Source organism: Petaurus breviceps, unplaced genomic scaffold (assembly GCF_028583685.1).
Source record: "Petaurus breviceps papuanus isolate PSGF00001 unplaced genomic scaffold, PetGlider_PUasm1.0 90700, whole genome shotgun sequence".
Classification (NCBI taxonomy): Eukaryota; Metazoa; Chordata; class Mammalia; order Diprotodontia; family Petauridae; genus Petaurus; species Petaurus breviceps.
The window spans coordinates 9388114-9406656 of NW_027187315.1; the positions used below are offsets into that span (position 1 = coordinate 9388114).

The 18543-nt window shown below is 40.4% G+C and overlaps 1 protein-coding gene across 1 annotated transcript in view; it reads right to left on the bottom strand.

Moving 5' to 3' along the window:
* Positions 1–1156: 1156 nt before the first annotated feature.
* DIPK2B (divergent protein kinase domain 2B) overlaps positions 1157–18543 on the bottom strand; it is a 73804-nt gene continuing 56417 nt past the window's right edge. Inside the window, exons 4-5 of the mRNA XM_069065752.1 lie at positions 10760–11048; positions 1157–9552 (exon numbers count right to left, since the gene is read on the bottom strand). Coding sequence (XP_068921853.1) covers positions 9212–9552; positions 10760–11048 — 630 coding nt within the window. The 3' untranslated portion in view covers positions 1157–9211. The remainder of the gene's footprint in view (positions 9553–10759; positions 11049–18543) is intronic.

Consider the following 18543-nt stretch of genomic DNA (forward strand, 5'->3'; position numbering starts at 1 on the left):
AGCCTTGCACAAGTATGGGAGATGCTCCTTTGGCAAAGGAGAGCAGTGAGCCAAGGGAAATACAAGCCACCATTTCAGTGAGAGTCACCTAGGGCTTTTGTACCATGTTTCAGAAGTAAACCTCTGAGGGACAGGATGTTTTCAAGGACAGCTTGCAAGTGGTTGGTATAGATTAGAGGTAAAGACAAGGATAATACCTGTACAGCTGGTAATCCAGAGATCCCAGTAATGCACAAACTTGCTCATGAACTTCCTCAGGTAGTGAGAGTGGAATGAACCTTCTCTGTTTGGTTTTAAACCAAGTGTAAACAACTTGGAGAAAAAAAAAAGATATCTATTCAGCTCTGGTTTCTTTATCTGGAATATTTAGAAGTCTTCCCCTCTATTCCAAGCCATTTTTCTGGGACAGTCAGTTGTTGGGAAGACCCACCACCCCCTCTTGTCTTTCCCCATTACCTCTTCCACCTGATCCAAGCTGTCCTAGAGACCACTGAAGCTCACTGGTGGTGGGAAATCCAGCAACCAACCACCAGTAATGATCTCCTGCCTTAGCTTTCCCTTTCCTCTCCTTCCCTAGAAATCCAGACCCCATCATAGCCACTTGACCATTTACACAGCTTGGGTGAGATGGGATTCACCAAGTCTTTTCTTTCTGGTGAAATGGAGAACTAGCAGACCTTTCCATTTTCTTCCACCACTACATCTTCAGGTCCTCCAGGTCTTAGCATGTGCCCTTCAACTATGCCCCACAAGCTCCTGGCTCTGTCATCTGACCAACTAGGACTTTCTATCTTCCCTGTTGATGATTCTTAGGAATTTCAGGACTTTCCATCCACCCTGAAGCTGAACTTTCTTTTCAGTATTCCCTCCCCCAATTAGAGAGTGAGTGCCTTGGGAGCTGGGATGGTCTCACTTTTTGTCTTTTCAGTCCTTAGCATGGTGCTTGGCACATACTAAATGAATGCTAAATGTTTTTTCATTCATTCATAAAAATGAAAAATTAAACTTTTTATTTTTAGAAGAAGCAGGCAACTTCTTTGTGGCCAAACTTACAGGTTTAGGAAATAGAAGATCCTGGTGTGTCTGTTACTGATTTTTAAAAGTATTGTACTTAGTAGAACAAAGTGTAACTTTGAAGGCTCTCCTCATACAAGGTTTCTCCTATAGCATGGACATGTCAGGATCAGTGAACTTACACTGTCTTTGATCTCTTTCCTCCCTTCTCCTCTCTTTCCCACCTACAAAAAGCTGGCTATGAATCTGGCCACAGCTCATTCACTCTGTCCTAGAGGTAACCTCGATATGGGAAGGGAGACACTCCTCCTACTAACCGCTCTTAAACAAGAAACATTTACTAAACATGAAGGTGAAGGCAAGAAGAATCATAACATTTACTCCAAGGAAGACATAAGCAAGTATAATCAAAACATAACAGTCACCCATAAGCTTGGGCCACACTTTCCTGCAAATGCTTCCAGGGTCCTTGCTGGTGGAGAGAGTGGTCACAAAATTACAGAAAGCTAGCAGTGAGGCACGTGAGGTCCAGATGTGTGTAGTTTCTTTGGGGAACAGTCTCTTGTTCTTTTTTCTGAGTCTCTACTCTCCTACTAGATTAATCTGTTTTTCTATTGTTTGTACTCTCTCATTGAACAAAGCCTTTCCTCTGCCATTCCCAGGCTGTTGGAACAGTGTTAAGCTCTTTTAACTAACCAACATTGAGTTTGGTGTCTGAAGAACTTCCCTGACCTTTTTTCTTGGCTAGGTACTGAGTTACATGCTTTCCAGGATAAACATGCCCTCCCCCCTTTATTTTTGTTGCTATTTTAATATTTTTATTTATTTATTTTAACATTTTTTAAAAGTTTTGAGTTCTAAATTCTTTCCCTCCCTTCCTCTCCTTACCCCTCTGTGAGACAGGAAGCAGATATACACATGCAATTATATAAAACATTTTCATATTGGTCATTTTTATATAAGAAGACTCAAATAAAAAAATGTAAAAGTGAAAAATAGCATGCTTCAGTCTGTATTCAAACAATATCAGTTCTTTCTCTGGAGGTGGATAGTATGCTTCATCACTAGTCTTTTGGGATTGTCTCGGATCATTGTATTGCTGAGAATAGTTAAGGCATTCACAATGCTTCATTGAACAATACTGCTGTTACTGTGTACAACATTCTTCTGGTTCTGCTCACTTCACTATGCATCAGTTCATGTAAGTCTTCTAGGTTTTTCTGGAATCATCCTGCTTGTCATTTCTTATGGCACAATAATATTCCATTATATTCATATACCACAGCTTGCTTAGCCATTCCTCAATCAATGGGCATCTCTTTGATTTCCAACTCTTAGCCACCACAAAAAGAGCTGCCATAAATATTTTTATACAAATATGTCCTTCCCCCCCCCCTTTTTTTATGGATGTCTTTTGGATATAGACCTAGCAGTAGTGTTTCTGGGTGAAAGTGTATGCAGTTTTATAGCCCTGTGGGCATAGTTCCAGATTGCTCTCCAGAATGGTTGGATCAATTCACAACTCCACTAACAGTGCATTAGTGTCCCAGTTTTCCCATATCCCCTCCAACATTTACCATTTTCCTTATTTGTCTTATTAGCCACTAAGATAGATTTTGCCCTCTAGAGGTTTTCCTTCTAAAGTTATAGGGCACAGTAAAAGGAAATAGAGTCAAGTTTTTCTAGGGTCTTTCCTTCTATAAAGCCATGAACAGGGGTACAAAGGAAGATATCCTTTTGCAGTAAAGGATTCTCCTTTCCTCCAATGAGCTCTTTGCCATAGGAGAACTTCCCTCCAATCATTCAGCTCCCACCTCAATAGCTGCTCTATTTGTCAGTTGTGCTCAAGGGTCTCAGTTCCTAGGCCTCCCAGCTCCATAGGCCAATGTGTTCTATCTTCTGATGCCTAGGCTTCTCTAAGCAGCATCTCTCATCTCTCTCTTGCACTCTTGGTTACTGACTTCTGATCTTCTGTTCTTTCTTCTTTTTTTTTTTTACTCTACTGCTTCAAAGCAGAGACTCCCAGTGTAGAGTGACCCTTCTCTACCCCAAAGCCACAGTTTTATCAGGCAGAACACAATTAGTTATTGTGCAGCAGTCCCCAAAGTATTATCTGATAAAGAGCTTCCCATCAACAAATTAGCAAGTCCTGAAAAGAGTTACATTAAAATTAATTGTAGGGAAACATTGTACTACAGCCATCTTTACTTCCATCAGTGCTCTTGCTTCTGAGCTGTTTTCAAAGAAATCTTTTCAGTGCATTTATCTGAGGGGCTGCTTTCCTCTCAGGTCCTCAGAAGAGTCTCAAGCTGCTTTTTTCTTACAAATGCCCATTTTATGCCCTTTTCAATAAATAAAGCATCCAAACAAGAACAGAGGAGTACCTAACACATACATTTAAATTGCCCGAGAGGCTGATGACAGATAAGGGGAGAACGTTGTTTCAGTGATTTGCTAATTGTTGACATCACATAAGGCACAAAACAGGAAAACATTCTGACCTAAGGTATAGAAGTGGTATAGAAGATGTCTTGTGGAAAGTCAAATCAAAAGGTTCTCCAAATATTCTCATTCACAAATAACCTCACTTTCAGATTCTATGGGAGAAGGTTTTGAGAATGGGAGAAAGAAAAACTTGATCACATATAACCAAGAGAAGGAAATTGAATAAATTATTTGATGGGGTTTTAGAGCTGTGAAAAAGGCAAGAGATTGAACATAGGAGAAATTTGGAGAAATTGAGAGATAGTCAAAGGAAATCAACGTACAGATTTTTCTTCAGGCTTTTGTGAGAGAAATGTAAAAGGGAAAGTGGGATTAAGGAGGATTAAGGAGTAGGAATCTGAATAAAAGGACAAAAGGAGAAATAAAAGGGAAGATGATGGATAAACTAAGGTTTACTATAGCAAGTATGCTTTGACTCACCATCCCAGAATCAGGCTGACCACTTTGCTTTCTCAGCGTTTCAAGGGTACCCTAAGGAGTTTGAGGGTTCTTTAATGTAATCCGTTTAAGCTTCTACTGGTTATGTTTCTCTCCTTTCCATGAACTACCAGTGAGTGATTAGTACTAGTTCCAGTTAACCTTTGAACATCAGTTAGCTATTACAAAGGGATATTTACTTCAAAGATACAAAGGAATAACAAAAGCATAAACATCCCCCATACCCAACACCTTGGATACACACTTTCCCCATCCTGCCTTGGCTTCTGGGGATAGTGAACTCACTCTCAGCACAGTCTCTACATAGTCCCACAAAAGTTCATGTCTAGTAAGTTCACGTCTAGATGCAATGTCCTTGCCAGATGAGTCCTCAAGGCCAGTCCTTGCTCCTCAGGCATTGACACTGAATTGGCTGCAAAACTCAGATGCCCAGAAACTTGCTGTTCTGACCTTTCATAACCCATAAGGTCATAGTCTCCAGTATCTTCTCTTTAGAAAACAAATGCAGAGGCAAAGGATAGAAGCTCATTTTGTGGAGCCACATATGAATCTTAATTGGGAGGGCCCACAGCTTCTTCCCTTACAGCTGGATACTATCATTGAAAGAATCCAACTAAGACAGACTAGTGCTCTTTGAAGGCACTTTAATTCTAACTAAACAGTCAGTCCAAATGGTGTGGTTACTAGACAGGAATCTGTGGCAGAATGTCTCTCTGTGCTTGTCTACCCAATGCAAAAGGTAAAAGTGGAATTTTAGTGGAGATAAAAATGGATTTGAAGTTCAGGAGGGGAGATGCAAAAAGAAGGAAGGAAAAGGAAAGGACATAACACTTGGAACTAAAAAACAAATTTGAGACTCTTCCAGAAGGCTGGCAGCTGTATGCTCTGAGGAGAAAGTAGCTGCTTTTCCTCCAAACACTTATATGGTAGAGCCACAGAAACTATTAGTCAATAAACATTTATTGGTTATTGGTTGTTGTTATTTGTGCTTGAAGAGGACCAAAATGATATCAGTATGTTAGGGTCAAGGTACAGCATGTCCAACTATGGCTGATCAGACCAATGAGATCTTGGAAGGCTCTATCACAGATCAGGTACAAATAGTCCATATGAACATTTGGAGTGGAGATGTCTCTAAATTTGTGCATCTAAAATTGTACATTTTAGGCATACAATTCTGGTTCGCTTATAGAACACAGCACCTTCTTTGATGCAGGCCTGACATGCTGAGCAGTCCTATGCCAGTAACTCTCGCGTCTCATAATCAATGCCAAAGTACTTTAGAGACATCTTGAGAGTGTCCTCATATCACTTTTCTCTGACCTCAGTGTGAGCATTTGCCTTGTGTCAGTTCTCTGTAAAATAGTCTTTTGGGCAAGTGGTGCTGGAGAATACATTTGAAAGACCCTTTGATGGCAAGGAGATCAAATTAGTCAATACTTTAAAATTTTTAATTTAGGTTATTTATTTAAGGGTCAAATACTAAAGCTGAAGCTTAAATACTCTAGCCACATAATGAGAAGGTGGGATTCATTGGAAAAGACCCTGATGTTGGGAAAGACTGAAGGAAGGAAAAGGAGATGGCAGAGGATGAGATGAATAGTATCATAGAAAGGATGAATATGTACTTAGGCAGACTTTGAGAAATAGTGGAGGAGAGAAGGGACTGATGTACTATGATGGGGTCACAAAGAATTGGATATGACTGAATGACTGAACAACAAAAACGTTTGACATTCAAACAACATCAGCAGCCCATCAGATTTGTGTTCTCTGCCGTACAGTTTGAATGCTTGGAAGTCTAGTTGGAGAAAGGACTGAAGTGTCGTAATGTTAATGGATTTAAGATCTTCCTTGCTCATTAATATATTTCAGGTAGAGCCCATTAAGGGAACCTTGCTTAGGGGAGGCTTGCTTGTAGGAAGGCTTTCACATCTTTTGCTAATTTCTAATTAGGCACTGAGTCAGGAGGGTTGTGATGCCTTCTGGCTCTGAGAAGTGTATATATACTCTGAGTTGGTATTTTGCTTTGGGGGCTCGCTTATGAGAAGGGTCTTGTGATTCCCTGGTCAAGATTCTGAGTGGCTGTTTGCTCAATCCATGGATGTCTGTTAAATATATAGTTGATTTAGGCAGTCAGAGCCCTGTCTATTGGTCTTTTTTTTCCTCTTCTTGTATTCTCTCTGAAGGTCAGGGTGCTGACTTTTCCCCTGAATTAGTGAATGTAACTAAAAAAGATTGTTGACCCCTTAAACAGCTATCTTTCCTAGTAAAGTAGATCTAAGAACCTGTGCTAGCAGCTACCCTGGGAGTGCCAGTGTGGTTGTTGCTACAAGTGTCTGGTACCTTATCTTGCCAGGTGATCTTCAGAATCTTCCTAAGACAATTCAAATAGAAGTGATTGAGTTTTCTGGTTAGGCACTGGTATTTTGTCCAGGTTTCACAACCATACAACAATAAGGTCAATACAATGATGACTCTGTGTCATGCCTCCAAAGAGAAGGGCAGAGAGTAATGATTAGGTAGAGTACCAAGGCTGATGGAATCTTTCTTGGTAAGACTTTTCCCAATAAGTTTCCTGGGACATTGTGGGGAAATCAGAGATGTCCCAGAATAGTGCAACCAGGTGAGAAATGACCAGAATCAACTGAAAGTCCACTCAGTAAGGCTCAGAGAAAAAAGCAAGGCATAGCAAAGAAGAGGCATAGGGTTGGTGAGGCCCTGCTACAGTGTCCTATAGTTCTCTAAGTGAATGAGAAAAAAAAATGATGGGACAGGCAACCTTTAATAGCCAGCTCATTGGAAACCAGATGACACACTCTAAGCAGTCTGAAGAAACTCAGCTCTTGAGATACGTAGAAAATTCCTAGAGTCTTAGAACCCATGTGAAGGTGGTATAAGCAGAGGCAATTACCTAAAAGAAAGGAGCCAGGGTTCTGGGAACTACATGGCTTGGGCAGATCTAGGAGGAGAGATGTTGAGATGGAAATTCCCCAATTACAGACCCCAGGATGGTAATTCTGTATTTCCTTCCTTCCCTTCCTAAAGCATGAGAAAATGTTTACTCTTTTTGGTTTTAAATGTTTACTTTGTTTTTATACATAGTGTTAATCATGAACTTTTGCTAGTTATGAGTATGTTTACTGGAAAAAAAAAGAGGCAACTGAAGGGGAAACATCTCCAAAGAAGGAGAAAAAGCTCTAATGCTGTGATGTGTTGTCAGGGTGTTTCTGAGAGGGTTGTTGGGAGAGAAGAGGGTCTTGGAGTAACAGAGTTACTGATCATGTAAGAAAGCTTCCCAGAAGAGATAAGGAACATTTACACTCCTAAATTTAGCTGGGTAATAAGTAGATAGTAATGTGTCAGATAGGAGTGGTTAACCAACCCTGCTCACCAACCTATCCCATCCCTCTACAAACCTACCTGTACATATAAAGGCAAGTAACCATGCAAAGCGGGAAGTAAGTACTCAACGAGTCCAGAACTTGGAATCCAAAGATACCTGAGTTTAAATCTCACCTTTGGCATTCCTTAGCCATACAACCACATTCAAGTTCCTTAATCTCTCTGTGCCTTAGTTACTATACCTATAAAAAGGAAAATTAATGACACCCGACTCACCAGGTTGTTGTGAGAATCAAATGAGAGAATATATGTATGTAAAGCATTTTTTACTTAACAGTTGTCTCTAAATGACAGCTAGTAGTAGTAGTGAAAATAATAATTGTTCTAGGAGCTCAGAAGATAGAGAAGGTATCATAGATTGAGATGTATGGGGAAGGCTTTAAGGAGTTAGGACGGCTTGAATGGGGACAATATTTGGATGTGGCTTCTTTCAGCTCTGACATCCTCTGATTCTATGAAGAAAGACTGCCAGTGATGAGGAGGAAAGGGAAGGAAAGGGAAAGGAGGAGAAAGGGTAGAGGGGTAGGGAGAGGGGTGAAGAGGAGAAAAGACCAAAAGTACTGGAGTGGGGGACTGGGAGAAGAGAGAATCAGCAACATGTTACCGTTTGCCTTTGCCCATTACCAGGTACCACTCGCTGAACTAGGAAAAGGAATTCTCTGTTCACTGCTGCTGCTCTTGCTCATCTGCTCTCAGCTGTTTGATCTCCAGCTTATCCTTTGTTCTCCTAGAGACATCACAAAGGTGATGCTGTGACTTGCAAGTGAGTTGGATTTAAGTGAGGCAGACTGTGCAAAGTCACCAGTTTTCACTTTCTCCTCTGGAGCCATCTGGGTCCAGTAACCAGATATAGAACTGAGGTAGCATGATACAGGAAAGGGTGTTTGATTTGGAGTCAGAGGACATGGGTTGAATATTGACTTTACCCTTTAATAATAATAGCAATAATAACAATAGCTAGCATTTGTAGAGCACTTAGCTTTGCTGAACTGAGTACTCTGAAAATATTATCTTATTTGACACCAGGAGGTAGGTGCTATTATTTCTTGTTGTTGTTGAGTTGTTTTCAGTCATGTCTGACTCTTGGTGACCCCCTTTGGGGTTTTCTTGGCAAAGATACTGGAGTGGTTTTCCATTTCCTTCTCCAGCTCATTTTACAGATGAGAAAACTGAGGCAAACAGTTAAGTAACTGGTGCAGGGTCACTCAGCTAGTAAGTGTCTGAGGCTAGATTTGAATTCAGGAAGATCAGTCTTCCTGAATCCAGGCCCAGTATTCTATCCATTTCACCACTTAGCTGTCCACTATTATTACCCCCATTTTATAGGTGAGAAAACTGAGGCAGACAGAGATTAAGTGACTTGCCCAGGGTCACAAAGCTAGCAAGTGTCTGAGATCACTCTATCTACTGCATCATCTGGTTTTTTCATATAGTAGAATTGTGGTTCAGTGGGTTTACTGCCAATATGACATTGCATAAGTGAGACCTGTCTATGTGGGCCTCAGTTTCCTCATCTGCAAAACTGGAGTGGGTGGGGTGTCGAATTAGATGACCTCAAAGGTCCTTTGCAGCTTTATGATCCTATCATCTTCAGCTCGGGTAATCCAGAACTTTCATAAGTCCTAGAAAACGTGGCACTTTAAACCTGATATTCCTAATCTTTAAAATTAAATATCCATCATCACCCACTTAGAGAGACAGAAGAATAAGGTGTCACTGCCATTATGCTCCCTAAGCATGTAAGCCACGATAGGCCACTCAGACCTTTATTAAGCACTTCCACCACATTCTCTTTGGATCAAGTAGGCGAAGGGGACCCCTGCATCTTCCTCGGTGAGACTTCGACTTCTCAGTACCTATCACTGTATTTGCAGTCTGGATAGCGGTAAGCAAAACGAGGGTCACAGGTTCTCAGTGGTTTCAAGATGCCCTTCAGCCTGCTAGCGGCGCTGATGACCTCCTGGTCTGAGAGCAAGGGGTTCCCACAAAGAGCCAGAGCAGAGTCTATCTCCTCTTGTTTGGGCTGGGAGAATTTCCCTTTGAGAAGCCGGGGTAGGAGCTGCTGACAGGCCATCACCAGGCTCTGTTTCTCCTTGACTGCACTGCAAGAAGGAAATGGAGATCGACAGTCTAAAACCAGGCAGCTAAATATGTCTTTGTATTCCTGTTGGCTGTCTAGAGTCAGACTACCTGAAAGATGAAGGAAACAAAAAAGCAGATTTTATTCAAGTGCCATCTTTCCTCATAATGGAAAGTTAACTCAAGTTTGTTTAACAGAGAATCTTTTTTTTTTCTAGAGATTTTCTTTGTATTGGCTTCCAGGACAACTTCTTTCTCTTTTGAGGTGGGCAGGAAATTTGCTCAAAAGAAATGCAAGTAGAAATCTCATTTATTCAGCATAGGAAATTCAGCTGAAAGGAGATGAACAAAATCCATGTTAAAAGAAGCCACAACCCTGGGATTTTAATCCTACAACTCATGCATAAAGACTGGAGGAATTCTTAGTAGGTTAGCAGAAAGGCAATAATTATTTTTCCTCTTAAAAAGAGGTCTAGGAACATGAGCGAGATGACCAGAGCCACACCTAGGGCTGTGGCCAAAGAGTGTGCCCTGGAGCAGGAAATTTAGAGGGTTTTGCTTCCTCCCCTAACCTCAGGTTATCTCCCCTGCTATCTCACCTCCCCCACCTACTTCATTGACACCTGCCCCGATTAGCTTAGTCATAGCTCTGGAAATAACCCAACCTGTGAGTCAGATGGTCAGCTGGGAAAATGATGGAAAGACACCAGGCCCTAGGTGCCTACCTTGTCAATTTAAAAAAATTATGATTCACTCATATACCTCATTCATTTCCATGCTTTTTAATTTTGAAACTTTATAAAAAGCAAATGTGTCAAAATGGATTACAAAACATACCAATGAATCAGCCAGACATTTAAAATTTAGATAAGGAATAAAAGTATCTGAAATGAAAGTTTTTTCCCCCATCATATCAATCTCAGAAGGGAAAAATGAGTATTTAAATGTTGAGAAGAGAAAAGAGGGAGTTGACATGAATATATCAGGACAGATCATGGAATGTTCCACTGGAACATAGTTCTCTTGGGACATGCTTTGGATAAAGCATATGTCCATGTATCAGTCAGCACACCATTTAGATTCGAGGACCAAGAGATAGTCTAACAATTGACTGAGACTAGAGGGAGTTATATTTTCTGCTGACTCCTGAACTTTGAATGATCTTCCCCTCTGACAAACCCAAGATGTTTGTGCACAAAAATGAAATAATATGAAAGATGGGCAGGTGAAGCTCAGCCTCCCACCTTGCCCCTCCCCTCCACCTCCCCTGTTAAGATTCTCCTATGACAGCTGCTCTTTTAGAGTACACACTGAGTACCTTGCTGCTTGTCAATGACTCCCACTGTGCTGGCATCTCGGATGAACAGATGCCCATTGTCAAAAATGCCAAATGTGCCAGCATCAATGCGGGTGAAGTAAAAGAAATAGTTCAAGTCATTGTTCCTCAGGGAATCCATGATGCCAAGGAGCTGGTAGGCCAAGTCAGCTGCCTGGTCTGCAGGTGAGCCATAGAACTGCTCCAGGGGCTGTGTACTGGTGCTGACCAGGAATCGGCCACAGGAGCCTAGGTATCTGGGCAAGGGCCACCCTTCTGCCCCCGGGAAAATCTAGAACAGAAGAGAGAGAAAAAAGATATTTTAAAATAATCACCATTTCTATCTTTCTGTTGCTTTCTTTTCCTTCTTTCCTTGCCTCTCTTTGCATAATGACAAATGAAAATTGGCTTTGCAGACAGGTACCCCTCCCCCCCAAATCTGTCAGCAAAATCCCCCAAAGCCCCTGTCACCATTTTCTAACTATAGTGATACTATGTCTATTAATGGGATACTTAAGCAAAATGAGGCAAGCCAGCGTGCACTAGTCCCTAGCCTTCTTTCTTCCCCCACTCTTGCTTGGTTTCATTATAATTACATTGATTAGACTTATTATTTGCCTGTAGTCTGGTTTCATCTAGGCCTTGGGCCAGTGATTTAACTAAATGTTCACAGATATATGAGGGATGCACACATATACACACACAAAAACACACATTTTTATATATCTATGTGTATATATAGACAGATATATGTATATATATACATACACAGAGATACATATACACACTATATATATATATACACACAAAAATACATATATATGGAGAGAGAGAGAAAGTGTGGGTATTTATGTATGTATGTATGTGTGTATGTGTATATACACATATGTGTGTGTGTATCCAGAAATGGAACCACCTCTACAGAGTAGGACAAGTAAATTGCCATGATGTTATGTAATGAGACAAATTTATCAGGTCAATAAACCTCTTTGACCCTCCACCCCAACCAAAAAGAAAAGTGCAAAAGTGATACACAAGTCATAATGGAAATGTGTAACGGAAGCAGTATAGTTTAGTAGAAAGAAAAGTGGTTTTGGACCCAGATTTGAAAGCACATTTTTCTACTTATTGCCTGGGTGACATTAGATAAGTGATGTCACTTGAATTAGATGGCCTGTTAGGGCCTTCTCAGCTTTGAATCTGTGATTCTTTAGGGCATTAGGTTAGTATTTCTGCCAGTCTTAGAACACTAGGGGAGTTTCAAAATGTAAAATATGGGGAAATTGAATCTCCTATTTTCATTGTTACTTTTTTGTCAGCAATTCTTGCCTCATCCCACAAGACTCTGGGTCATTGCAAACCAGGGCCTTACTAAAAAAAAGGTCATTTTCTCCTTTTGACCTTTTATACATCCTCCCAGAGTTTCCTTTGAGAAAATGTCCAGATATTATGTCCAAGTTTCCCCAAATGTGGATAACAAATAAAAACTCGAATTAACAAAAAGCCTATGAGTAGAAGCAATTATCACCCACCCACCCACCCCAAACAACAGCAACACAAAAGTCACTTAAGGGATTCATTCACAAGAGCCCATCAACAAATAATGAAAGCACATGAAGAATTCTCATTGTTCCCTTTGGAAGGAAGTTGTTGAATGTAGAGTTGCCACCAGGGTAATCCCTTGATATTCCAGTGACTTTCTTATTCTCCCACAGGATCTTTCATAATCCTTCCTTATCATTGGATTCTCAGAAAACAAGTACACTTTAGGGCTGCTGAAAAAGCAAAACCCCAGACATTCATAACCTCATCCCCTTTTACCTTCTCTGTTTTCATACCCCTCAATCCCCTGCTTCCATCTCTTCAATCCACTGACACTGGTTTCCTTGCTGTTCCTCCAAAAAGACACTATCTCTATCCTGAGATCTCATCATCAACTTTTGGCTTCCCTGTCTTCCTTCAAGTCCCAACCAAAATCCTACCTTCTACAGGAAGCCTTTCTTGATAACTCTGAATTCCCTCTGTTGGCCATTATCAAGTTACCCTGAATCTAGATAGATTGTATATAGTTGTCTGCATGTTGTCTCTATTAAGAGTGTGAATTCCTTAAGAGCAGGAGAGCTAGTTGACTGACAGCCTTATGGTACTTGTACTTCTTGAGAAGGGAAGTACTATTTTCAAAATGGTAGATGGCAATTTCTTTTCACATTGGACATATACTTTCCAAATAATTTGCTTTAATAATGGGGATAGTTGAGTGGAAGGGGTGGTGTTGGCAAAGTCAAGTTCTTAATCTCCTAGGATATGATATACTTTTTCAGCTTCTGAGATCACTGGGGTGGGCCCCCTCTTTCTCCAAAAAAGGATGCCATTCAGAAACTCTTCTTTTTTCAGGTCAGATATCTGAACTCTTTAAGTCAGTCTGTCAATAAGCATTTGTGTGCCAGGCAGTGGGCTGAATACTGGAGATGCAAAGAAAGGCAAAAGACAATCCCTTTTCTCAAGGAGCTTGAAGTCTACTAGGGGAGATAACATGCAAACACTTATGTACAAACAAGCAATATACAAGATAAACGAGATAATTTGTAGAAGGAAGGCACTAGCATTATGGGGGATTAGGAAAGTCTTCTCTTCTCTGAGAAGATGAGATTTTAACTGGGGCTTGAAGGAAGCCAGGAGGCATAGATGAGGAGGGAGAATATTCCATGTTTGGGGAACAGCCCCTGAATTTGTCTGGAATCTGCAGATAGAATAGGCCAGTGTCACTGAGGGAGAGTAAGTTGGAAGAAGACTGGTGTGTGTGTGGGGGGGTGGGGGGTGGGCAGGTGATGAAGGGCTCTGAATGCCAAACAGAGGATTTTATATTTGATCTCAGAGAGAGAGAGAGTCACTGGAGTTTATTGACTATGTGATCAGACTCATTATTTAGATAGATTCATTTGACAGTTGAGTGGAAGATGGGTAGGGACAGACCAAATAACATGCTATTGCAATAGTTCAGGTGTGAGATAACAAAGGCCTGAACTAGAGTGGTGATGATGTCAGAGAAAAGAAGGAGGCTTCTTTGAGAGACTTTATGATGGTAAAATAGCAGAACTTGGCATGATGGGATATAGAGGGTTTAAGTGAGGAGTCAAGAAGGAAACCTAGGTTATGAGCCTGTGGGGATGGTGGTTCCCTTGATAGTAAAAGGGAAATTCAAACACAGGAAGAAAGATAGAGTTCAGTTTGGGACATGTTGAGCTTAAGAGGTCTATGGGCAGTTGGAGATGCAAGTCTGGAGGTTAGGAGATAGGTTAGGGCTAGAGAAGATCTGAGAATGACCAGCATAAGAGATGATCATTAAAACCATGGGAGTTGATGAGACCACCAAGTGAAAAAGTATAAAGGGAGAACAGAAGAGTGTCCAGGACAAAACCCTGGGTGACACTCACTGTTAGTGGCTTGACCTTGATGAAAATCCAGGAAAGGAGCCTGAAGAGGGACAGTCAGAGATGCAAGAGAAAATGAGGGTAAAACAGAGTCAAAGAAACATGGAGAGAAGTGAGCATCAAAGAGAAGAGGGTGACTAACAATGCTGATAACTGCAGAAAGGTGAAGAAAAAATGAGGATGTTTAAAAGACCATTAGATTTGTTAGTTAAGAGATCATTGATATTTGTACACAATTACAGACACAACGTATGTGTGATGACCAATGTTGATAGACTGGACCCTTCTCAGCAATGCAGGGTTATAAGTCAACCTCAAAAGTCTCATGATGGAGAGAGATGTCTACATCCAGAGAAAGAACTGAGTTTGAATCCAGATTGAAGCAAACTATCTGCTCTTTTTCTTTTTCTTGCTTGGTTTTGTTTCCTCTTTCCCATTGTTCATTCCATCTGATACAGTCCTTCTAAGCACCGCAATGGGGGGGGGGGGGGGGGGGGAGGGAGGGAAGGGAGAGAGAGAAAATTTGAAACTCAAGGAATTGTGGAACTGAATCTTGTAAACTATAAGTAAACAAACAATAAAGACCCAAAAATTCAAAAACAAAACAAACAAAAAGAGATCATTGATAACTTTAGCAAGGGCAGTTTCAGTTGAATGGTGAGATTGGAAGCCAGACTGTAGAGAGTTAAAAAGATAGAGAGGAAAGAAAGCAGGGGCATTGATTATAGCCTGCCTTCTCAGAGGATTCAGCTTATTTAAGGCAACCCCTGGTACTAATGCTGTTCAGGAAATCTCTTCTTTGGCTGGATTCCAGAATCATCCTGCCTTGGAATTCAAAATACCTCTTCCTCTTTATAGGAGTTTGAGGTGTTAGGAGCATTGTCCATAATCTCCACCTCTAGTCCTGTGTAAGCAAGCATATGTCTGCTTCTTCCATGTGTTTCTGCAGAAACTCAATCACTGCCTGAGCTGTTGCCATTTCTTGGCCTAGAATGACTGTCATCAAGAACATTTCTCTCAAGCTACATGAGCAAATACTTGTCCAACTCAGTCATATGATTCTGTCACAAGTCACTATCAATCATTCTGGGGTATATGGAAAAATCCCTTCCTCCATCCTGTAGAAAAATGAAAGGGAAAAAGAAAGCATTCTCACCCCCCGCCCCTCCATTCCAACACACACTTAATAGTATGTTATAGATTTCAGCATTCACTTTTATAAGATTTTGAGTTCCACATTTTTTCTCCCTCCCTTCCCTGCCCCTCGCCAAGATGGCAAACAATCTGAAATAGGCTATATGTGTACAATTATATTAAACATATTTCCATGTCAGTCGTGTTGTGAAAGAAGAATCAGAACAAAAGGGGAAAACCACAAGAAAGGGGAAAAAAGAGAAAATAGTATGCTTCAATCTGTATTCAGTCTCCATAGTTCTTTCTCTGGATGTGGATAGTATTTTCCATCACGAGTCTTTTGGAATTGACTTATATCACTGTATTGCTGAGAAGGGCTAAGTCTATCAAAGCTGATCATTGCACAGTGTTGCTGTTACTGTGTACAATGTTCTCCTGGTTCTTAACACTTCACTATGCATCAGTTCATGTAAGTTTTTCCAGGTTTTTCTGAAATCATCCTGCTTGTCATTTCTTTTCTTTTCTTTTTTGCTTTATGTAGGGGGGAAGGCAGGGCAATTGAGTTTAAGTGACTTGCCCATGGTCATATGGCTAGTAAGTGTTAAGTGTCAGAGGCCAGATTTGAATTCAGGTCCTCCTGACTCCAGGGCTGGTGCTATATTTACTGTACCACCAAGCTACCCCCTGCTTGTCATTTCTTATAGCACAATAATATTCCATTACAATCATATACTACAGCTTGTTAGCCATTCCCCAATTGATGGACATCTCTTTGATTTCCAATTCTTAGCCACCACAAAAAGAGCTGCTATAAATATTTTTGTACAAATAGGTCCTTTCCACTTTTTGGGGATGTCTTTGGGATATGGTATTGCTGGATCAGAGGATATGCATGGTTTTGTAGCCTTTTGGGCACAGTTCCAAATTGCTCCCTAGAATAGTTGGATCAGTTCACAATTCCCCCAACAATGCATTAGTGTCCCAGTTTTCCTACATCTTTTCCAATATTTATCATTTTTTTATCTGCCATATTAGCCAATCTAATAGGTGTGAGGTGGTACCTCAGAGTTGTTTTAATTTGCATTTTTCTAATCAATAGCAATTTAGAGCATTTTTTCATATGACTATAGATAGCTTTGATTTCTTCATCTGAAAACTAACTGTTCATATCCTTTGATCATTTATCAATTGGGGAATGACTAGTATTCTTATAAATTTGCTTCAGTTCTATATTTATTTTAGAAATGAGGCCTTTATCAGACATACTAGCTATAAAATTATTTCCCAGCTTTCTGATTTCCTTCTAATTTTGGTTGCATTGGCTTGTTTGTTCAAAAACTAAAAAATGAAAGCATCTTAGCACAGTGCCTGGTAAATAGTAGGTATTTAGTAAATATTTATTCATTCACTGACTAAAAAGGACTGAAAGCAGTCTATTGCTTTGATATATAAACCAGCTTACAAGCATGGTTTCTCTGATGAGAATCTGACCTCCTGAGTTCTAGTCAGTCATCTTGAGGGGAGCCCCAGGCCATTGAATACCAAGCAGAAGATATTTATGTCTTCTCAACAAGTATGGATATGTCCATACTCTCTATAAGGAGGTGCTTTCCTGACCCTGACAAAAGTTTTTGCCTTATAAGCTCCTTAAGTTGATTGGGAGTTTATCAAATTAATCGAATGGAATCCTGATCACCCTTTCTCCCCCTTGTACTCTCCTGAAAATTGAATCTTTGTATGCCAACAAATCAAAGTATACCTTGGCACACTGGTACATATCTTCATGTCTGAATAGCTCTCTAGAGCCCCAGAAAAAAAGTGTTCTTAATAGTTATCTTCTTCCTTATTGCCTTCCCAGCAATGTGTATCAAGAATTCTAGCAATATCCATAAGACAGTTTGTAGGCACTATCCAAAAAACTTTCTTGAGGGCCCAGAACTCCCATAGGTGACAAGTCTAGAATTTATATTTACCCTCAAATTATACAAATTCAACAAAGTTTTACATACATAGTTTCTATAGGCTCATGCCTGCCTAGGTACTCACAAGGGCCTTTTACAACTCCCAAATAATTGGAGAAAATAATTTTTAACAAAACAAACAACAGAAAAGGGGAAGGATAATGGGGAAAAAAAAGAAAAAAATGCTGCTTCCTTTCTTAGAGAGGAAACCACCTGGGTGAATCCTAAAGATATCCTTATTCAGTATAATCTCTATGGATCTGTTCTTCATTGTCCTGACTCAATACAAAAGGACAGTCCAAACCTCCTAAAAACAAACAAATGAATGAATAAATGAATAAATAAATAAATAAAACTATCCTGGATGAGTGTAATGTTAATGGGATATAAGATCTTCCCCCTCCACCCCCCCCCACCCTCATCCTTAATAGGCCTTACATGGAGCCCATTAAGGGAAGCTTGCTTAGGGGAGGTTTGCTTGTAGGAAGGCTTTCACACCTTTTGTTAATTTCTAATTAGGCATTGAGTCATAAAGGTTGTGATGCCCTCTGGCTATAAAAAGGGCATATATAGGGGCGGCTAGGTGGTGAAGTGAGTAAAGCACTGGCTAGGAGTCACTAGGACCCGAGTTCAGTTCCAGCCTCAGACATTTCACACACACACACACACACACACACACACACACACACACACGCCGTGTAACCTTGGGCAAGTTACTTAACCCCAATTGTCCTCCAAAAAGGCGAAAAAAAAAAAGGATATATGTACTTTGAGGTTAGCATTTTGCTTTGGGGCTCACTCATTGGAAGAGTGCTCTTGTGATTTAGCCAGATGAGACTCTAGGTAGTTGTTAAGGAGCTCCCCAGTTTTGAAAAACCCAGATGTTGGTGCTTCTCTCTCTGGTAGCTATGTATGTATTGCCTTGGTCAGATGGTTGGATCTGTCTGTTCTAATTTCTCAGAAAGAAGCCCTTTCTGTTGGTTTTTATTTCTCTGCTTGTATTTTCTCTGAAGTTCAGAGTGCCAACTTTTCCCCTGAGCTAGTGAATGTAATTAAATGTAATTAATGTAATTAATTAATGTAATTTAATTCAATTAAAAAGTATTGTTGACTCCTTAAACAGCTATCTTTCCTAGTAAAGCAGATCTAAGAACCTGTGCTAGCAGCCATCCTGGATATGCCACTGTGGTTGCCACTACAATGAGCTAAGCTAATTTATCCTTTGTTGGGTTGAATAGGCTGGCTTAAAAAAAATCAAACA